Here is an 18,695-nt window from a genome sequence, read left to right on the forward strand (position 1 = left end):
ACCCAGGCATGTTTATAGGTAGCGGGGAAGGAACCTGAAGATTTTTTGAGAATGAAGGACAGGGAGAGGGGGAGGATGCTTGATGGGTTAAACTTGAAAAGAAGACAAGGAAGAATGGGATCTAGGGCACAGATACTAATTGGTGTCAAAGGATACAGAACTGGTTGGTTGCAGAGGTAGAATCAGAGAGAACCCAGGGCTTCTGATTCCTAGGGTGCTCAGCATTTATTAATTTGTCAGAAAGGATCTATTTCTTTTCTTTTTTTGTTTTGTTTTTTTACAGGGCAATGAGGATTAAGTGACTTGCCCAGGGTCACACAGCTAGTGTCAAGTGTCTGAGGCCAGATTTGAACTCAGATCCTCCTGAATCCAGGGCCAGTGCTTTATCCACTGTGCCACCTAGCTGCCCTGAAAGGACCTATTTCTGAAGAAAAAAACAGTGACAAACATTTATTAAGCTTCTTATGTAAATCCCAGTGCTGGGCAATGAGAATAAAAATTTAGAAAACAAATATTTTCTGCCCTCCAAGAGCTAGTGGTTGAGGGTGGGTGAGGAGAGAGAAAATGTGAACAAAGGTACACAATACGGCATGAGAAGGACAAACAAAGCACTGTGTGAAACCCTAGGACAAAGGTTGTTACCAAATGGCAGAATCAGGGAAGTCTTCGGGAAGGAGGCAGTATTGAAGTTGAACTTTAAAGAATGGGTGGGAATTCAATAGGGAAGGATGGTATACCAGGCATAGGGAAAAATTTAAATAAAGGAAGTACAGGGTGTATTTAGGGAACCGAGAGTAAGTCCAATATGTCTGGAGTAGAATGTATATGAGAGAGACATGTTAAAAAGCTTGAAGGGTAGGGTGGCATCAGATTGCTGAGTGCCTTGAATGTCAGGCAAAGTACTTTTTTTTTTTTTTAGGTCAGGCAATTGGGGTTAAGTGACTTGCCCAGGGTCACACAGCTAGTAAGTGTTAAGTGTCTGAGGCCGGATTTGAACTCAGGTCCTCCTGACTCCAGGGCCGGTGCTCTATCCACTGCGCCATCTAGCTGCAAAGTACTTTTAAAAACTTTACTTGGTAAGTAATAGGGACTTGCTGAAGTTTTTTTGAGCATAGGAGTGACATGAGCAGATCTCTGAATATAGAAGACTAGAGAAAGAATGGTGGAGTGCTGGGTTAGGAAAACGCGCTTCCAAACTCTGGTGCTTACTGGCAATGCCATCCTTGCTGACTTACTTTAAGGGCTCCGTAAAATGGCCAGAAGCATAGCGTCTATTTAAGAGGGTTACTGCGAAGTTGAAACATGTGCACAAAGTGCCTTTGGAGCTTTGTTGATGTAAACTTCAATGACTGTCATTCTGTGTCATGAAGGGTAGATTAGAGGATTGAGAGGATGGGATATATGCATGTACGCATTTGTGTGTAAATTCTTGTAAGGAGGCTATCATTACAGTCTAGGAGTGTGGGAATGGTAACATGCTGTAGGATCATGGCAGTGGGAATAGAAAGACAGATAGGAAAGATAACACAAGATGAAATTAATGGTGCTGAACAAATGACTGAATGGGAGAGGTTAACCACACAGAAAAGTCTATCAGACAGGAGGTTCAGGTTTTGGGGAAAAGGCAATGAGTTCAATCTTAAACATTCTAAATTTAGGGTTTTTAAAATTGTTTTAGTCACCTGAGGACTACTACAAAAGTCTCTTATCACAGTTTCCCACCTCTATTCTCTTCCTCCTTCAATTGGTCCTTCATATACCAGCAGAATAATCTTAATGTGCAGTGCTGGTTGTGTCAATCCTCCATTCAAAAAGCTTCTATCTCTCCTTAATGTGTCCCAAGTACACTCAAACTCCAAGGTCTTCTAGATTGCTTTACCACCCTACCTTTCCATCCTTTCCCCTAAATTACTTTCTTCCATGCCAACCCTTCTGCCTTCTGGATGCGGAATATGCTCTCATATGTCTCCTCCTCCATGAAGCCTTACTGATCTTTTGTTATTGCACTTGCATGAAATTATATATTATGCTTATCTGTGTCTATATCTTCTTCTTTTTCTTGAAATGTTAGGAAACATGAAGGAAGAACTGGGGCTAAGTGCTCTAGGGTACTGGTCTGAGTGTAAGGCATGGAGCTAGGGATGGCTTCTTGGATTGCTTGTAGTCTAGTGTCTATGATCTATGATCAGTTTTATATTCCCCCTAATCTGTAGAACAGAGATTTGTACCCAGTAAGTACTTAATAAATGTTTGTTTTACTTAGAAAAATGGAGCTGGTTTTGGAGGGGTAAAAAAACCCCAACAACACTTGCTAATGATTAGGAGGAGGGGGAGGAGTAATATATGTGCTTCTCACATATTCTTGTCTGAAAGCCAATAAAGGGACAAATATTTACAAATATTTCTGCTGGAACACATGTGTTGCTTTAAAAGGAGAATTGGGTAGCTGCAATGCAACTCTGTGTATGTGTGTGTGTGTGTGTGTGTGTGTGTGTGTGTGTGTGTGTGTGTGTGTGTTGTTTCTGTGGTGCACTGATGTGGCCACTGGGAAATATTCTGGTCTTTGTCTCCTCGTTTGTAAGATAAGAGAGTTATGCTTGATGGACCTCTAAAAGGGGACTTTCAGCTTTTGGTCTTATGGGCCTAGGAAACTGGCCTGTTATTCTTTGGCTCTGTTGTGTAGGGTTGTTATCCTTGTGGCTTGAGTGTAGGGGCCCAGGGTCTCTTCTTGGTCCTAAATATGCTTAGGCCAAGCTATTCCCCTGCCTACTCACCACTTTTAGACATAAGAGCTAATGTTTCACTGTAGCAATTCATTCCTTTCTCTAGTATTCCCTAAAAAAATTATATGTCCCTTTGGAAGGCAGTGTGTTATCCTGGAAAAGGGGCTGGATTTGCAGTCAAAAGATCTGAGTTCAAATCCTTGCTTTGCTACTTACTATGTGACCTTGGCCAACTCAATGGACCACAATTTTGTCAACTGTAAAATGAAAAGAATCAATCAAATGGCCTCTAAGGTCCCTCCCAACTTTACATCTATGATGTTTGGAGGGATGACATATTCAGCCTTTAACATCTCAGCATGATTAATTTGATGACAGCCTTTTTCCCCTAACAGCAGGGATTGGGGGTGGGTTGGGGTTGGGGTAGGTGTTGGACCTTACACATAGTCCTTGTTCAATTATGTGTGACTTTGTGACCCCATGGACCATTGCTTGCCAATAATGTCCTTGGGTGTTTTTTGTTTTTGTTTTTGTTTTTGTTTGTTGCAGAGGTATACATGGTAGATGCTTAATAAATACGTTGGTTTTTATTGATGTTAAACACCTGAGTAGATCATTCTAAAAAGTGTAGAAAAGGACTGAGGATTCCTTAGCCCCTTTTTACTACTGGAAAACCTCTGATAACCAGTTCTGGGGAGCACTGATGCATACATATATTTTTTGGGGGGAGGCATGCCTGTTATTTTATCTGTGAGAACACCCTCTACCATTACAGATTAATGACTTATTGGTCTTAAATGTATACAGTGAGTGTTAAGTGACTTCCCTGTGGTCACCCAGCTAGTATGTGTCAGAAGTCAACCTGGGCCCTCCTTACTCTGAGGTCGGCCCTTTATCCACTACACTAGCCTGTCTCTCTGTACATGTTGGCTCCCTGAAATTCTCTGCTTATCTCTTTCACAGGGAAATGTACCTTTTCTCAGGAGAAACCACTCAGGGCTTTGGAAACCAAGGGAAGCAGGAAATCTCCCCAGTTCCTGCTGGCAACCTGTGAGTCAAGAGTTATGGGGTTGCTTTAGGGCTTGTGTGAGATCTATGGAGCAAAATGCCTCGCCTCTGGGAGGGTAATAGCCAGTTTTAACATCTTTCCAACCAACTGGAAACTTTGATTACTCCCATAGCCTCCTGGGGTTCCAGGTCTGTGACTGATCTTATCACAGTAGGCTATTCTCATAGTCAGCCCTTCCCGGTTGCTTTTGACAACAGGATGATGATAATTTCCTGCCCTTTTCCCCACAATGAGCTTTACTACTTCTGACACTTTCCTTCTCTTTATGGGATCTCAGCCAGACCCTGAAGATCTCTAGCAGCCTGGAACATTCCCTGGTCTTTGCTGCTTTCACCTACCAGGGTTCACTGCCTTTTATGGTTTCCCTCAGGTTCATTTTCTATTCCTCACACCAAGGAAAAGCCTTCAGCTGTACAGCTATCGCTTTCCAGATGCTAGGTGGCACCAGAATGCTTTGTGAAAAAGATCACTTTTCTCTGAATTTTCCTGACCATAGAGAGTTCTCTGTAGGTTTGGATGCTGAACATTGGTAAAATTCAAAGCATGGGATATTTGCTTTCTTTGCTTCCCTATTATTGCCAGGGGTCCTTTGGCTACCCATTGCGGTACATTTGGCCTGCCCTTCCTGACAGCCAGGACTCTTGATAGCCAAAGGTCTGCCTTCCATTTCCCCAAGCTCCTTATCAGACTATAGCAATTTGGTGCTATATGCTCTCAGGGCCTTTAACATTGCTAATCTGTGACAGCCTCTTAGTCAACAAATTTATATTTTTTGGAAAAGGTTGAATGTTTCCAAGAATTATAGTAATGACAAGAATTTCAGGAATTGTGACAATCAAATCTTTGCCTGCCTCCTTCCTTCCTTCCTTCCTTCCTTCCTTCCTTCCTTCCTTCCTTCCTTCCTTCCTTCCTTCCTTCCTTCCTTCCTTCCTTCCTTCCTTCCTAGTTTATATACTAAGGCCATGTTGATTTTGTGGAAGGAATTTGGTAGGATCCCCCCCTTTCTCTATTTTTGCAAATAGTTTATGAAATATAGAAATGAATTATTCTTTGAATGTTTATTAACATTCACTAGTAAACATATCTGACCCATTTCCCCCCATTTTAGAGTTCATTTAAAGCTTGTTTAAAAAAAGATTCTGTGGGGCAGCTAGATGGCACAGTGGTTAAAGCACTGGCCCTGGATTCAGGAGTACCTGAGTTCAAATCCGGCCTCAGACACTTAACACTTACTAGCTGTGTGACCCTGGGCAAGTCACTTAACCCCCATTGCCCCACCAAAAAAAAAAAAAAAGATTCTGAGATTGGGCTTTGTAAATCCTTTATTATTCTGTTAACTTGAGTATTTTATATTTTTTTAAACTATTCATCCATTTATTTGTTATTAGTTATGTTGGAATACGTTGCAGGTCAGGACTGACTTAGACCAAGCTGGTGCTTCAAGTTCCAAGGTGGAACAAAATGAGGCATTCATAAACCATCTAACAGTTAACAATGGGAGGTTTACTTAGCCTCATCAAGGAAAGGATATTAAGCAGGGATACAACATTAATTCAATTGGGCTCTGCTTTCCTGCCACTGTCTTGACCTGGTCTGCCATTGAGAAGCCTGAAAGAAGAGATACTACTGTCTCCCTGTGGGCTGCTTTTTTTTTATGAAGGCCATTAGAAACCAATGTCAATGGTTCAAGTCAGTCTCTGGAGTCAAATTAAACCTATATGGCTTATCACATAATTGGGCACATAGTAAGCACTCTATAAATGTTAGTTATTTATAGAATAGAAAACAGAATAACTCTGTAGAATTCATGAGTTCTATTTCTATTATGAGTTCATTCCATTTATATTCACAGTCATAATTATTAAATATATATTTCTCTCTAGTATATATTCTTATGCTTTTTTCTTCATATGACCTTTTATATTGAGTCTTGCAATGCAAACTTTTCTTGGTAATTCTTTTATCTATTTTCTTTTGAAATATTATATTCCAAGATTTTTTCTTCCTTGTATTAATTACTGCCAAGTCTTAGGTTATCCTCATTGTGATTCCTTGGGACTTTAATTCTTTGGTTTTGATTTTCAGGGAGTCTGCTATTTGGGTAAGCTTTTCTATTTTCTCTTCTAGGCTTCTCATTTGCCTTCTAATTCTGTTTTCTAGAGCTACAATTTCATTTATAATTTCACCTTTTATCTCTTCTTGTCTTTCTATCCTCTTAGACACCTTGTAGTTATGCATTTCTTCTTCCCTCCCCACTAAGTTCCTGTTTGTACTTGTCATGGAGTTATTCTCTTCTTATGGGTTTGCCTCTTGCACATCTCTTTAATCCAAATATTTCTTCATAGTATTTGGCATATAAATAATAATAGCAATAATAGTTAACATTAATATAGTGCTTATTATGTGCCAGATACTGCTAGGAGCTTTACAATTATTATTTCCTTTGATTATCATAATAACCTTGGGAAATTGGTACTATTATTATCCCCATTTATTCCTCAATAAAGAATTACACTCAGGGCAGCTAGGTGGCACAGTGGATAAAGCACTGGCCCTGGATTCAGGAGGACCTGGGTTCAAATCCGGTCTCAGACACTTGACACTTAATAGCTGTGTGACCCTGGGTAAGTCACTTAACCCTCATTGCCCTGCAAAAAAAGAAAGAAAGGAAGAAAGAAAGAAAGAAAGAAAGAAAGAAAGAAAGAAAGAAAGAAAGAAAGAAAGAAAGAAAGAAAGAGAAAGAAAGAAAGAAAAAGAGAAGACTGAGTCTAGTTGAGGTTAAGTGTCTTGCTCAGGGTTGAGCAGCTAGTAAATATCTGAGGCCATATTTCAACTCAGGTCTTCCTGACTCCAGGTCCTGTGCTCAGATGAGAGTACCACCCAATTACCCAACTTCTGTTTATTCATATTTCTAGTTCTGGTTCCCATTTTTGAACTTTGTGTCAGAACCATGTTCTGCCTCCTTCTATTCTTTTGAATTGAGTGGTTAATTCTTGTTTGGTCCTGATATAGTGTTCCTGGACTCTTGACCCTGTCTGCTGTCTCCCATTTGTGTCTATTCCCAGAGTGTTGGAAGCTTTCGGGTCTCTAGTGGAATATATCATGTCAGAACATTGATGACTTTAGCGCCCCACCCCAAAGCATTCTGGTTAGAACTCTCCAAGGTTCCCCATCAGAGGACTTGACTTTATACTCCTCTGTCTTCCTGGCTTCCCACACTCCTCACAGAAAACTTTAGGCTTTGGTTACTGTTGGAGTATCCAGTAGTAAGAGTTCTAGGAGTCACAAAGTAAAGTAGCAATTGGATCTGAACTCGGGTCCTTAGGCTCTAAATATAGTTCTCTTTCTTTAAGATTACACATTCTTCACTAATTTGGCCTATGAGGTGTTCCCCCCCCCCTCTCTATACATACATACATATATATATATATATATATATATATATATGAAGTAGTGATTGAACATGACAGTTTTCTATGTAGCAGTATTATACTCTAATATTTCAAGGATTTCATTGGATATGTGTACATTCTCTTCCTAAATAGGTTACAAAGTTGGGACATTTACTAGATAATCTTTCTGAGCTGCTACAGTTGAAAAAAATAACCTGTTAATTGTATGGTGACTTATGGCTGATCACATGAGAGATAATTCCCCACTGGATTTCTACTTATTTTCTTTCCAATTTGTAGGATCCATCAGGGCTTAATTTTTACTAGCATACCCTTAAAGTACCCCAAATTACCTCCATTCCACAATGAAATATTGCATATAGACTTTAGTGGAGTAGCAAAATTATATTTGGAAACATTTAAAAAATACCATTTATTCTAACCTATGAACAAAGAAAGAGATAACATTTTTAACCCTCTGGAATTGACATTAAAAATACTAGAGGGGGCAGCTAGGTGGCGCAGTGGATAAAGCACTGGCTCTGGATTCAGGAGGACCTGAGTTCAAATTTGATCTCAGACACTTGACACTTACTAGCTGTGTGACCCTGGGCAAGTCACTTAACCCTCATTGCCTCACCAGCCCAAATAAAATACCAGAACTCCCATATTTTGTTTGCTTCAAAGTAGTCCCCTTGAGAAACTGTATCCTTATTCCAACATTACTCATAACATTTCTGTAAAAGGATTTTTTGAAATTGCCTTCCAAGATTATGTCACATACTTACAACTGACTTCAAATAGCAGTAAATATTTATTATTCAGGATTGGATTTATTTTTGGAAACAGACAAAAGCCTTTCACTCCAAATACTGGGGAATAAGCAATGTAACACTTTAACAAATAAAATAAGTTGTGTATATGAAAAAAGATGGTTCTAGCAGGTTTTCAATTTATTTACCTCTTTTTCTGCTGTCTTTCCTAGTATCAGTCTGGTAGCAAGTATTTATTAACTACATACATGTTCCAGGCACTGTGCTAAGTGCTGGGGATACAAAGAATGCATTTGAGTAGATGCCTTTATAAGTGGTCAGTGTTGAGCCTGTCCAAAGTTACAACATCAGGCCTGATACCTAGTCTATTGTTTTGCCATACTCTGTGAAGGGGCTTCTGTTCTTTGGCAATATTTAGAGGCCAGTGTGACTTGCACCTCGGAGGGAGTCTCTTTCTATTTTATTTTATTTATTTATTTTTTTTTGCAGGACGATAAGGGTTAAGTGATTTGCCCAGGGTCACACAGCTAGCAAGTGTCAAGTGTCTGAGGCCCGATTTGAACTCGGGTCCTCCTGAATCCAGGGTAGGTGCTCTATCCACTGCACCACCTAGCTGCCCCAAGAAGTTTCTTTCTAAATGGTTGGACCTATGCTTTGAGGTATTTGGGCTTAACCAAGTTGTTTTAAAGGGAGAAGAAAAATGGGAAGAATGGGAAGATGATGAAGCCACCTAACCAGTTTAGTCTAAAGAAGGAGTATACATTGAAAACAAAACAAGTCAAACATCTTTTTTCCTTCCTCCTACATGGAATGTTCTCCTTTTGAATCCCCTTATCCCATGTTGCTCTCGTTCCAACTAGAAAAGCATCCTCCATTAAGCCAAAAGAAATTATTCCATAATAGAAAATCTTTTTCTAGCCAAGTAAGAGAAGTGATCAAACAACCCAGTAGAAAGAAGGAAATAAGCACTGATTAAGCACCTACTCTGTGCCAGGCATTGTGCTAAGTACTTTACAAATATTATGTCATTTTATCCTTACAACTATTCTGTAAGGGAGGTACCATCACTATTTCTATTTTACAGTTAAGGAAACTGAAGTAAACAAAAAGTTAAGTGACTTGCCCAGGGTCACAAAGCTAGTGTCTGAGGCTGGATTTGAACTCAGAACTTCTTGACTCCAAGGCCCAGTTCTCTTACCACTGAACCACCTAGTTGTTGCTAGACAGCTTTGGCTACACAAACAGTTTCATTTTCACTATTTGCAATGTCCTCCCCAATTTTCTTGGCCAGACATCAAGATTCTGCTCAAGTCCAATCACCTATATGTAGTTTCACCTGACCATTCTGTTCCACAATGGCGTTTATTACTTTATAAGTCTGGAAAGATTATTGACTTTGGAGTCAGAGGAGATAGATTCAAATCTCATTCCTTTCACTTAAGTGAGAATCTAGTGATTTTGGGCAAGTCAATTAATCTTTCTAGGCCTCTGTTCTTCATCTGTAAAGTTAGGGGATTGAATTATGTGCCAACTAAAATCCCACCTGGCTCTAAATTTATAATCATATGACTTTACAATGCCACCTAAATGGCAGGTGTTATTATTGTTGTCGTTATTATTATTATTATTATTATATTATCTGTGTGTATCATGATGTACTTGTTTAATCAATGTTTATATTACCAGTATGGTATACTACATAGAGAGCTGGTCTTGAATCTGGGAAGACTTCAGTCAAGTCCTATCTCTGATAACACTTGTTAGACCCTAGGTAATCCCTCAGTCTCTTAGGGTTTGAGTCAATTCTTTAACTCTTTAAGTCATAGGGAAGGTTCTGACCTGCATTGATAGAGTTTCCTCATCTTGGACTTTGCTATATCCACTAAGGTCTAGTTTTTATCCCCTCTGTCTTGTATGCTGACATACACTATGAACTTCTGAAACCAGGTTTAGTGCCATGCATATAGTAAATACAAAATGAATGAGTAACTTAATCAAAGAAAAGGTGCTTGGAGAGAGACAGAGAAAGGTTTTGATGTAAGAATAACTTGACAGGAGAGTTTCATTGATGGCTAGCTATGGAAAACCATTTATTTTTTCCCTCCAAGAGAAATGGTACATACATCTCTAGTCAAAACCAGATAGAGTATAAAATACATTAAATACAACCATTAATATGAATTATCAGATACAAAGGGAAAAAAATAACCCCACATAGTTAGTCTTTCCCCTGAGTTAGGAAAATTGGATAATCACATTTGGCTTTATTTTTTTAAAAAGAGATGAGGACAGAGACCTTGATGAGGTTTTCATTAAATGATACCCTGTCACCATGGTGTTTGGTGCAAACTGGCATTTAGCTAAGAGGCCCTGGTTGTCTGCTGTAGTTGATACTGTTCCTCACAGCTCTGAAATACGATGCTAGTCTCTGACCTTGGGGGTTTTTGACACATGGAGAGCTGCATCCATGCAGAAGGTAGAAGGTGAGGCATTGATGACCTCTGCATCTTGGCCTTTTTCTTATCATGAAAGGTTGTATTGTTATTATTTTCCTTGGCAACACAGAAAACACCTAGAAGTAATCAACTGTCCAGTGTTGGCAACACTGGATTGTGTAGGATGTGAGAGGTAGAGATGTTCTGATAAACTAGTTCCAGGCACAGTGGCCAGGTCAGAAAGCCTTGAATGGCTCCTCAAGTTTTAGAGTTGAGTAAGGAAAGGGCTGGCTCAGTCAAGTGCACCCTCCCAAATGGTAGCTGGGTCCTAGCCTCCTAATGGAGGGCTTTTTCATGGTCCATGATAAGTACGGTATTGAAGATAGTGCAATGGTCCAGGGATTTCTATATCCTAAAAGGATAGGAAGCTAGCCTCAGAGTCAAGAAGATGTGGGTTCAAGTCTCACTTCTGACACATGCTAAGCAAGTCACAACGATTCAGTGGCTTAGGCAACTCTTGAAGAATAAATAGTGGATGAGTTGCTGATAAGCACTAGTTAGTAAAGGGAGATTCCTTGTTGGGAATTCCCTATGTCAATGAAATCACAGGTCTCCTCCTCCTCTCCCCCTGTGACCATAAAGCCATATGAATTATTAGACTGCTTTGTGGTCTCTACAGTCTGGTGCTTTGTCTCTGATGGACAATCAGGGGAGTACATGGTTGGCTTCCATGTTAACCTCAAATGGTTGGGCACATCCTTATAACACTCTTAGCTTACATTAAAAATCAGTCTTTTGGGGCAGCTAGGTGGCACAGTGGATAGAGCACCGGCCCTGGAGTCAGGACTCCCTGAGTTCAAATCTGACCTCAGACACTTAACACTTACTAGCTGTGTGACCCTGGGCAAGTCACTTAACCCCAATTGCCTCACTAAGGAAAAAAAAAAAAGAAAAAAATCAATCTTTTTTTTCTTTTATAGCTCTATCATTTTTTTTTATCAACACAATAAAACACTTTGAATCCTTTTCATAGTTTCAGCCCCTGACCCTCCTAAGGGTAATGAGCTATCTGAGCTTTCTACTCAATGTATGAAGCAGGACTTTTTATGTGTCCCTAAACTAACTCGAGTCAATTTGATGTGGCCAAGTTCTAGTGGTCCCAATTGTAGGTGAACAAGGTTATCTGTAATCTTAGCAGGTGCTTAATAAATGCTTGTTGAGTGATTGAATGATGGACTGAATCTTGTCTATACCATTCTTGATATTTTTTATGTTGTCCTAGTCCTTCTTTCCTCTCCTCTTTTTGGGTTTGGCTACATGGTCCTTGTCAATATACTTTTCTTTTTTTTTGGCTAGGCAATTGGGGTTAAGTGACTTGCCCAGGGTCACACAGCTAGTAAGTGTCAAGTGTTTGAGGCCAAATTTGAACTCAGGTCCTCCTGACTCCAGGGCCAGTGCTCTATACAATTCGCCATCTAGCTACCCCATGGATATACTCTTGACCCTTCTCTTCCCATCACCCTCTGGTTACCCAAAGAAGTCTTCCTTGACTGTATATAATGCTGATAAATTCATTCAAGTTGAAGAGTAACTAATACTCAGTTTGTTCTCATTCTCTCTCTCTCTCTCTCTCTCTCTCTCTCTCTCTCTCTCTCTCTCTCTCTCCCTCTCTCTCTCCCCCTCTCTCTCTCCCCCTCTCTCCCCCTCTCCCTCTCCCTCTCCCTCTCCTCCTCCACCTCCAAAAATAGATGTCCAAAGTAACAAATTTAAATCCAATCTTCATGGGGTGGGATGGAGCAGCAACTTATTTTATCTTAAAGGCTAAATGATAATTGGGCCTCATTTAATGAATATGGGAAGGCTTGGCCTCTGGGTGGAAGAAACTCAGGCTGCTTTGCCTTCAACTCTGGGCCTGTGTCTTCTGAAGTTTTAGTTTTCTTCACACAAAAGGAGAAATAGATGGAAGTGGTGGTGGTGGTAGTGGTGGTGGTGGGGTACGGGCCAAATTATGGCTATAAGAAGAGCTCCACCCCACAAGCTATTCATTAGAGTGATTTTGTGCTTGCAGGCCTATTCCTGGAGCTGTATGCTTGAGGGCCATCTCCTAAAGAATTGTCTCAGTTCATTGTACATGGGTATATTTTTCTGTCCTGAAAAAGAAACCTACAACTCCTTTTTGTAAGATGGGCTACCTGATGCTTGGAGAAAAGCCCTCAGAGTGGCTGGCTAATTCCCAGTCTTCTTCTCTGTCCCATCTAGTATTTTTTACCTATTGGGAGAACCAGCCCTTTCTCCAGAGGGACCCTTATTCTGATAGGAAAAGGGATCAAGCCTGCCCAGTCTTCTTTTACTTGCTGAAGCAGGATTGTGACTTCTTTGAGGTCACAAGACAACGTGTTATATGAACACGTTTGGAGTTTGTCCCTGTGTGTCCAGCTATGCCAAGGCCCTTCATATAGTCAATGAACTCTGGGATCGGCGGTGGCTCCCTCTGCTTGAGGCTCCTGGGCTGTCCATCTGTGGACTCTTGAACACTCCAAAAGTTCTGGCTTCACTAGGTCCCAAGAGGTGTTGATCTGGGGAGGGTCTTGCTGAAGAGCTAGGTAAGTTTTGTTTATACCCCACATGACCTGAGCAGGGGTGGGGGCTACTTCTGTCTCTATTAAGCACCCAGTCCCGAACATGTCTTTTCATGGGAGAGGAGTCATTTAGGGAGTTGTCCCTTGATTCCTGTTCTGTAAAATGGGGGACCTGAAGGTGGCTCAGGCTGGCATTTCCAGTGGATGGAGCTGCTTGGCAGGCTATAGAGAGTCTCTCTTTTTGTTTCCTCCACTCCTGGATAGCCAGCTCCTTTTTCTCTTTGGGAAGTTTGTCCAGTTTCTGAGCTTTCAGGAGTGGTGATTTTCCATAGGTCCCTTGCAGAGCCAGGAGAAAATACCTGGTGGGAGATGGAAAAATAATGACTCTTCCACACTTGTAAGTATCTATAGTCACAGTCCCCAAAATGGAAATATCATCTTGGCATCCAGGTCAGTTGAATTTCTAAATAGATGCCTTTGCTCAAAAGATTTATGTTTCACTTCTAGCAATAGTCTGATGCCCTAACCCTGATGGCCCAAAGGACTGAGTGGGCTATGAGGGATTCCATGGTTGGTCAGGTTATTTATCTAACAATATTTATTAAGTGTTTTCTCTGTGCGGAACACTGAAATAGGGGTTGGGAAGATGGAATGTCTAGATAAGATGTAGTCCCGGCTTTCAAAGGGCCTACGAAGTATAGAGCTGACACAAACATATCTATATCTATTATTTACAATGATGTGACACAAATGCAGGAAAGAGGTGCAAAGCAGAGTGCTATTTGAGCTCCAAAAGGGATTGACAGGGAGAATTGGGAGAAACTTCCTGGGGGTATCCTTGGATGGAATTTAAAGAATGGGGAGGAGGAGAAGAGGTAGCAGAAGACATTCCAGGTGTAGGAAATACATGAACAAAGATAAAATGAGTAGGATGCTTTGGAAGGTGGGGTGGCTGGGATAGAAGAGGCAGAGTTTGAATTTAGTCTGACTAGAGAAAGTGGGAGGGGAAGGCAAATGACAAAATGCTAAGAAGGTAATACAGAATCAGATTGTAAGTCTGACCTATCTTTTGACACAGACTATTGTAGAAACTGCTCATTAATCATCCATAAGTAGCAGAGCATAGGGGAAAGAACTCTGGACCAGTGGTCAGGGAAGTTAAGTTCTAGACCTGGCTCCATCATTTCTGTGTTACCTTTGGAAGGTGACCGAACCTCTCTGGGCTTGAGGGCAAAGCCAGGGATGACCTATTGTACTAGTGGGGGGAGGTAAAAAGTTGGGTCTTCCAGGAATTGAACTTGACAAAAGACAAGACCTAGTATGTCCCAGAGAGAATATGTGGGTCCTCTAACCTTGGCTGGGGTGGGAAGGGGAGGGAGAGAGGGAGGAAGAGGGAGGGAGGGAGAGGGAGAAAATTTTTTATACTAATGATGATGCAGCTTTTTAGAAGAGAAAACAGGCGAAGATGGCAGTGGGTAGATACAAATGTTGAACAAAAACCATGCTTTCAAGGAATATCCAAATCATAGTGTGAATGTGGAGTTTGGTTGTGGGACTAAGAGGGATAAAGATGCTGGAGACTTCCTGTGCTGAGAAACAGAAGTTAATCTCATGTAAACCCTATGGAATACCGTACTGAGAAGCAAACAGAAATGAATCACAATTTAGATCTAAGATGAAAATAATTGGTAAAGGAAAGACTGTATGCACCTCTCCTAAGTATGGCACCCTGCTGGCGAATTCACTAATTTGTGGGCAGGATTATAAGATTTAGAGTTAGAAGGAGTAGAAATCCTTAAGTCTGAGTCACTTTAAAGATGAGGAAACTGAGACCCAGAGAAGTTGTGAGTTTCCTGAAGTCACAAAGTTAATACGTTACAGATCTAGGATTCAAACTCAGGTCCTCTGACTCCTTGCCTATGGGATAATCTCTTGCCTATATCAAATGCTGATAAATTCATTCAAGTTGAACAGTGAGTAACACTCAGCAATCATATTTTGCTCCAAGAGCTAATTCTAAGATCATTTATGATGCTGACCTATGTGGTGATATATCTTTCTTAGAGGTATTTGTCTATATTAGTCCCTTGGAATAATGATTCAGTCTTTTAGAAGGATCATTTGGAGGTTGTCTGGTGGAAAGATCTCTTGGCTAGGAGTTGGGGCCTGGATTTTAATTCTCATGCTGATTCGTTTGTAATTGTACTTGTAATAATAGAACCCCCCCCCACCCGGGGCAGCTAGGTGATGCAGTGGAAAAAACACCGACCCTGGATTCAGGAGGACCTGAATTCAAATCAGGCCTCAGACACTTAACACTTACTAATTGTGTGACCCTGGGCAAGTCTCTTAACCCCCAATTGCCCCCCCACACACACATACACACACACACAAAATAATAGAACCCCCCCCACCCCGGTTGTTAGAAATAAATGAGAGAGTATTTGTAAAGCCCTTTGCAAAACTTTAAGTGCAATATAAATGCTAGCTATCATATTACTACTACTACTACTAATTATTAGTTTTGAATAAATCCAAGACCTTCCCAATGCTTCAGTTTACATATTAGTAAAATAGAGAACCCTATTCTGCTTATGTTATAATGTAATTACCAAGATAGAATGATATGATAGGTGGGAGAATGTTTGTGGGGTGAAATACTATAGAAATATAAGACATCATTACTATTTTATGAGAAATTTAAACAATAGACCTTATAAAAATACTAGCTTGTTTTTACAAAGTGATTCTTTTCAAAGTGTTTTTAAATTTAGTTTTATTCCTTCTCTCAGTAATAACCTTGGATGAGAAGGAAGGGAAATTAAATGTGTATTATTATATACATTTTATAGATAACAAATCTGAAGAGGTCAGGTGGTTGGCCTAAGGTCACAAAGCTACTCAGTGGTTGAGCTGAGACTTGAACCCAGGACTCAATGGTGTGACAGACCCCAGAGAAACCTGAATTTCTACTTCCTGGATTGTGAAGTGAGTGCATTGTGCAAGGATATGTGGCTCTAGGGTTGTTATTCAGTCATTTTCTTTTTTGGGGGGGTGCGGAGCAATGAGCGTTAAATGACTTGCCCAGGGTCACACAGCTAGTAAATGTCAAGTGTCTGAGGCCAGACTTGAACTCAGGTCCTCCTGAATCCAGGGTTGGTGCTTTATCCACTGTGCCACCTAGCTGTCCCCATTCAGTCATTTTCAGTTTTGTGGTCCCATTTGAGGTTTTTTGGCAAAGATAATGGAGTGGTTTGCCATTTCCTCTTCTAGTTCATTTTAAAGATGAGGAAACTGAAGCAACCAGGGTTAAGTGACTTGCCCAGGGTCACACAGCTAGTGTCGGAAGCTGGATTTGAACTCAGGTCTTCCTGACTCCAGGCCCAGCACTCTATCCACTGAACCATCTAGCTGCCCTGTGGCTCTAGGGAGAACAGTCTAAATATGCTAACCTTGGGAGAAGGGCAGCAACAGGTGTAAGGAAGCACAAGAGGTAGAAGGTGGGATCTGACACCTGCTTCTCCATAATCCAGTAGGGGTTGGTTGGGCTGTTGCAGGTGATGCAGGTGGCGTTGTACAAGAGGGAGACCACAAAATAAAGCAGGAAACTAGCCATGAGCACGGACCAGTGGATGAATGTCTGCAAATGAGAAAACAGGGAGTGATATTATATTGAAAGTCAATGGAAACTGGGAGCAGTTCTATAAGTTAGTATCCCCTCCTGGATTCTTAGGACTTCACTTCCAGGCCTTAGCGGCTCCTTCCTCCTGAAACTTTCCCTTTGCGACAAGGGCCTTTTCCCCACGGAACACCCCTCCAGCTCTCTGGCACCTTCTACCACTCTTGAGTTCCTCCTGAGGCTTCCATTTTGGGACTGGGCCCAGGTAGGCCATGCTTTATTCTCCCCCTCAGCTCTGCTCCTGACTCTCAGAACATCTCCACCGTACCCCTACTTGGGTACCTTTGCCCTTCTACCTGCCACCATTTTAGCTCCCTTTTGTGTGTTGTTATTAGAATGCAAAATTCCTGGAGGTGAGAGACTGTCTCTTTGCTCACACTTATATCTCCAGTGCTTAAAACAGTGCCTGACACTCAGTGTGCACTTAACAAATGCTTGGTACCCTGTCTTGCCTTAGCTTGCTTTCTCATCTTACTGTGGTCCTGGGAATAATCAGAAAATGATATGGATATTTGAAGTTGTGTTAACTCTATACAATAACTCTGTTGAGAGTTAGTGGGGTGTCCTGGATAGAGCTGGCCATGGAGCTGGGCAGACTTGGCTTCAGCTCTGCCTCTAATGCATCATGGCTTTATGACTCTGGGCAAGTCACCTAACCTCAGCGCTGTGGGCAAGTTTTTAGGGTTATAAGTTGCAGAGATGGCGCTGACTGCATTGGTGGAAGGATTTTCCTCATTTGGGAGTTCCTTTTGTCAAAGAGTCTAGTCCCCTAATGCCCTTTGTGCGAATATTACAGAAGATACGGACTCTGCCCTGCTTAGAGCATCTTCAAGAGAACAAATTCTGTGCTGTGCTTTGGATAACTAGCTCCTTTTCCAAGGTCACTGAATCATGTCTTTTGTTTAATTTCTTGGCATGATGGAGCACTATAGGCTGGATGGACAAAAGAAGAACTGAAGGGGGTCAGATCCCTGAGATGTAATTAATTTAGTCAGTCTCTTCTGTTGAGTGATTACCACTGAAAAACTGCATAGAGAAGATGTAAAAAAAATGCCTTTAAGAAAAAGATGAATGATGCAGCATATTTAGTTAAATGGCTTAGGATGTTAATTCTACTTCTTTGTAAAGAGAATCAAATGACCAATCAGAAAAATTCCCAAATCTTAAGAGCCTCATCTTCTGTCTTGGTTACAATGGTAGCCTGATTGTGTATTACTGAGTTAAAAAAAAAATCCACTGGTGGCAGAGTTGAATGAGAATCATGCATAAAGGTTATTCCAATAAGAAGAAAGCTTTTATGCTAAATTGTTCTATAGCTAATGACTGGGCTGATCAGGTCCTAGCTTAACTCTGTGGGGAAAGTTCCAAGTGCAAGGTGGATCAGTGTTCTAGAGCATTAGTGTGTCAGGTAGAATCCACATTGCCTCTCTACTATCTATTGATTTGTTTCTGCAATCATAAGGGCATACTATTTTGGAAGAACTATTATCAGCTTCAGAAGTCTTCATGACATTTAAGTCCCTCTAAAATCTGGCCTCATTTTATCTACAATCTAAACTCCTGGAAGGCTGGGATTGCTTGATTTTTTTTTTTGTCTTTGACTTCCCGAGTACTTAATACAATGCCTTGCACCTTTTACTTTTTTTTTTTTTTTTGAGGAGGGGTGCTGGACCTATGATTTTTGTTGGTGTAAGAAGCTCCTGGTATGGAAACTAAGGCCATGGATGCAGGTCAGCAAGCTGTTCTGAAATTGTCTTAAAAAGTTGACTCCGAGTGGTTAGGTGATTTGTCCATGGTCACAATGCTAGCACACATAAGAGGCAGGACTTGAAGCCTGGTCTTTCTGACTCCAAGCCTGGGCTTTATACTCTACACCTCATTGCCTCTCTCCTTACATCTAGGTAGCTTAATACATACTTGTGGAATTGAATTATCTATGGAACCATGTTTCCTAATACTCACCAACAGTCATTTTTTGTTCCAATAAGCAGAGCAATGAGGTTGGTGTCTTCACTTTCTCCAACAACTCTGTTTATTTTTACAAA

The 18,695-nt window shown here is 40.9% G+C and overlaps 1 protein-coding gene across 1 annotated transcript in view; it reads right to left on the bottom strand.

Moving 5' to 3' along the window:
• Positions 1 to 12,125: 12,125 nt before the first annotated feature.
• ATP10B (ATPase phospholipid transporting 10B (putative)) overlaps positions 12,126 to 18,695 on the bottom strand; it is a 144,078-nt gene continuing 137,508 nt past the window's right edge. Inside the window, exons 21-22 of the mRNA XM_043986953.1 lie at positions 16,424 to 16,611; positions 12,126 to 13,330 (exon numbers count right to left, since the gene is read on the bottom strand). Coding sequence (XP_043842888.1) covers positions 12,844 to 13,330; positions 16,424 to 16,611 — 675 coding nt within the window. The 3' untranslated portion in view covers positions 12,126 to 12,843. The remainder of the gene's footprint in view (positions 13,331 to 16,423; positions 16,612 to 18,695) is intronic.

The sequence above is a fragment of the Dromiciops gliroides genome, chromosome 2 (genome assembly GCF_019393635.1).
Source record: "Dromiciops gliroides isolate mDroGli1 chromosome 2, mDroGli1.pri, whole genome shotgun sequence".
Taxonomy (NCBI): domain Eukaryota; kingdom Metazoa; phylum Chordata; class Mammalia; order Microbiotheria; family Microbiotheriidae; genus Dromiciops; species Dromiciops gliroides.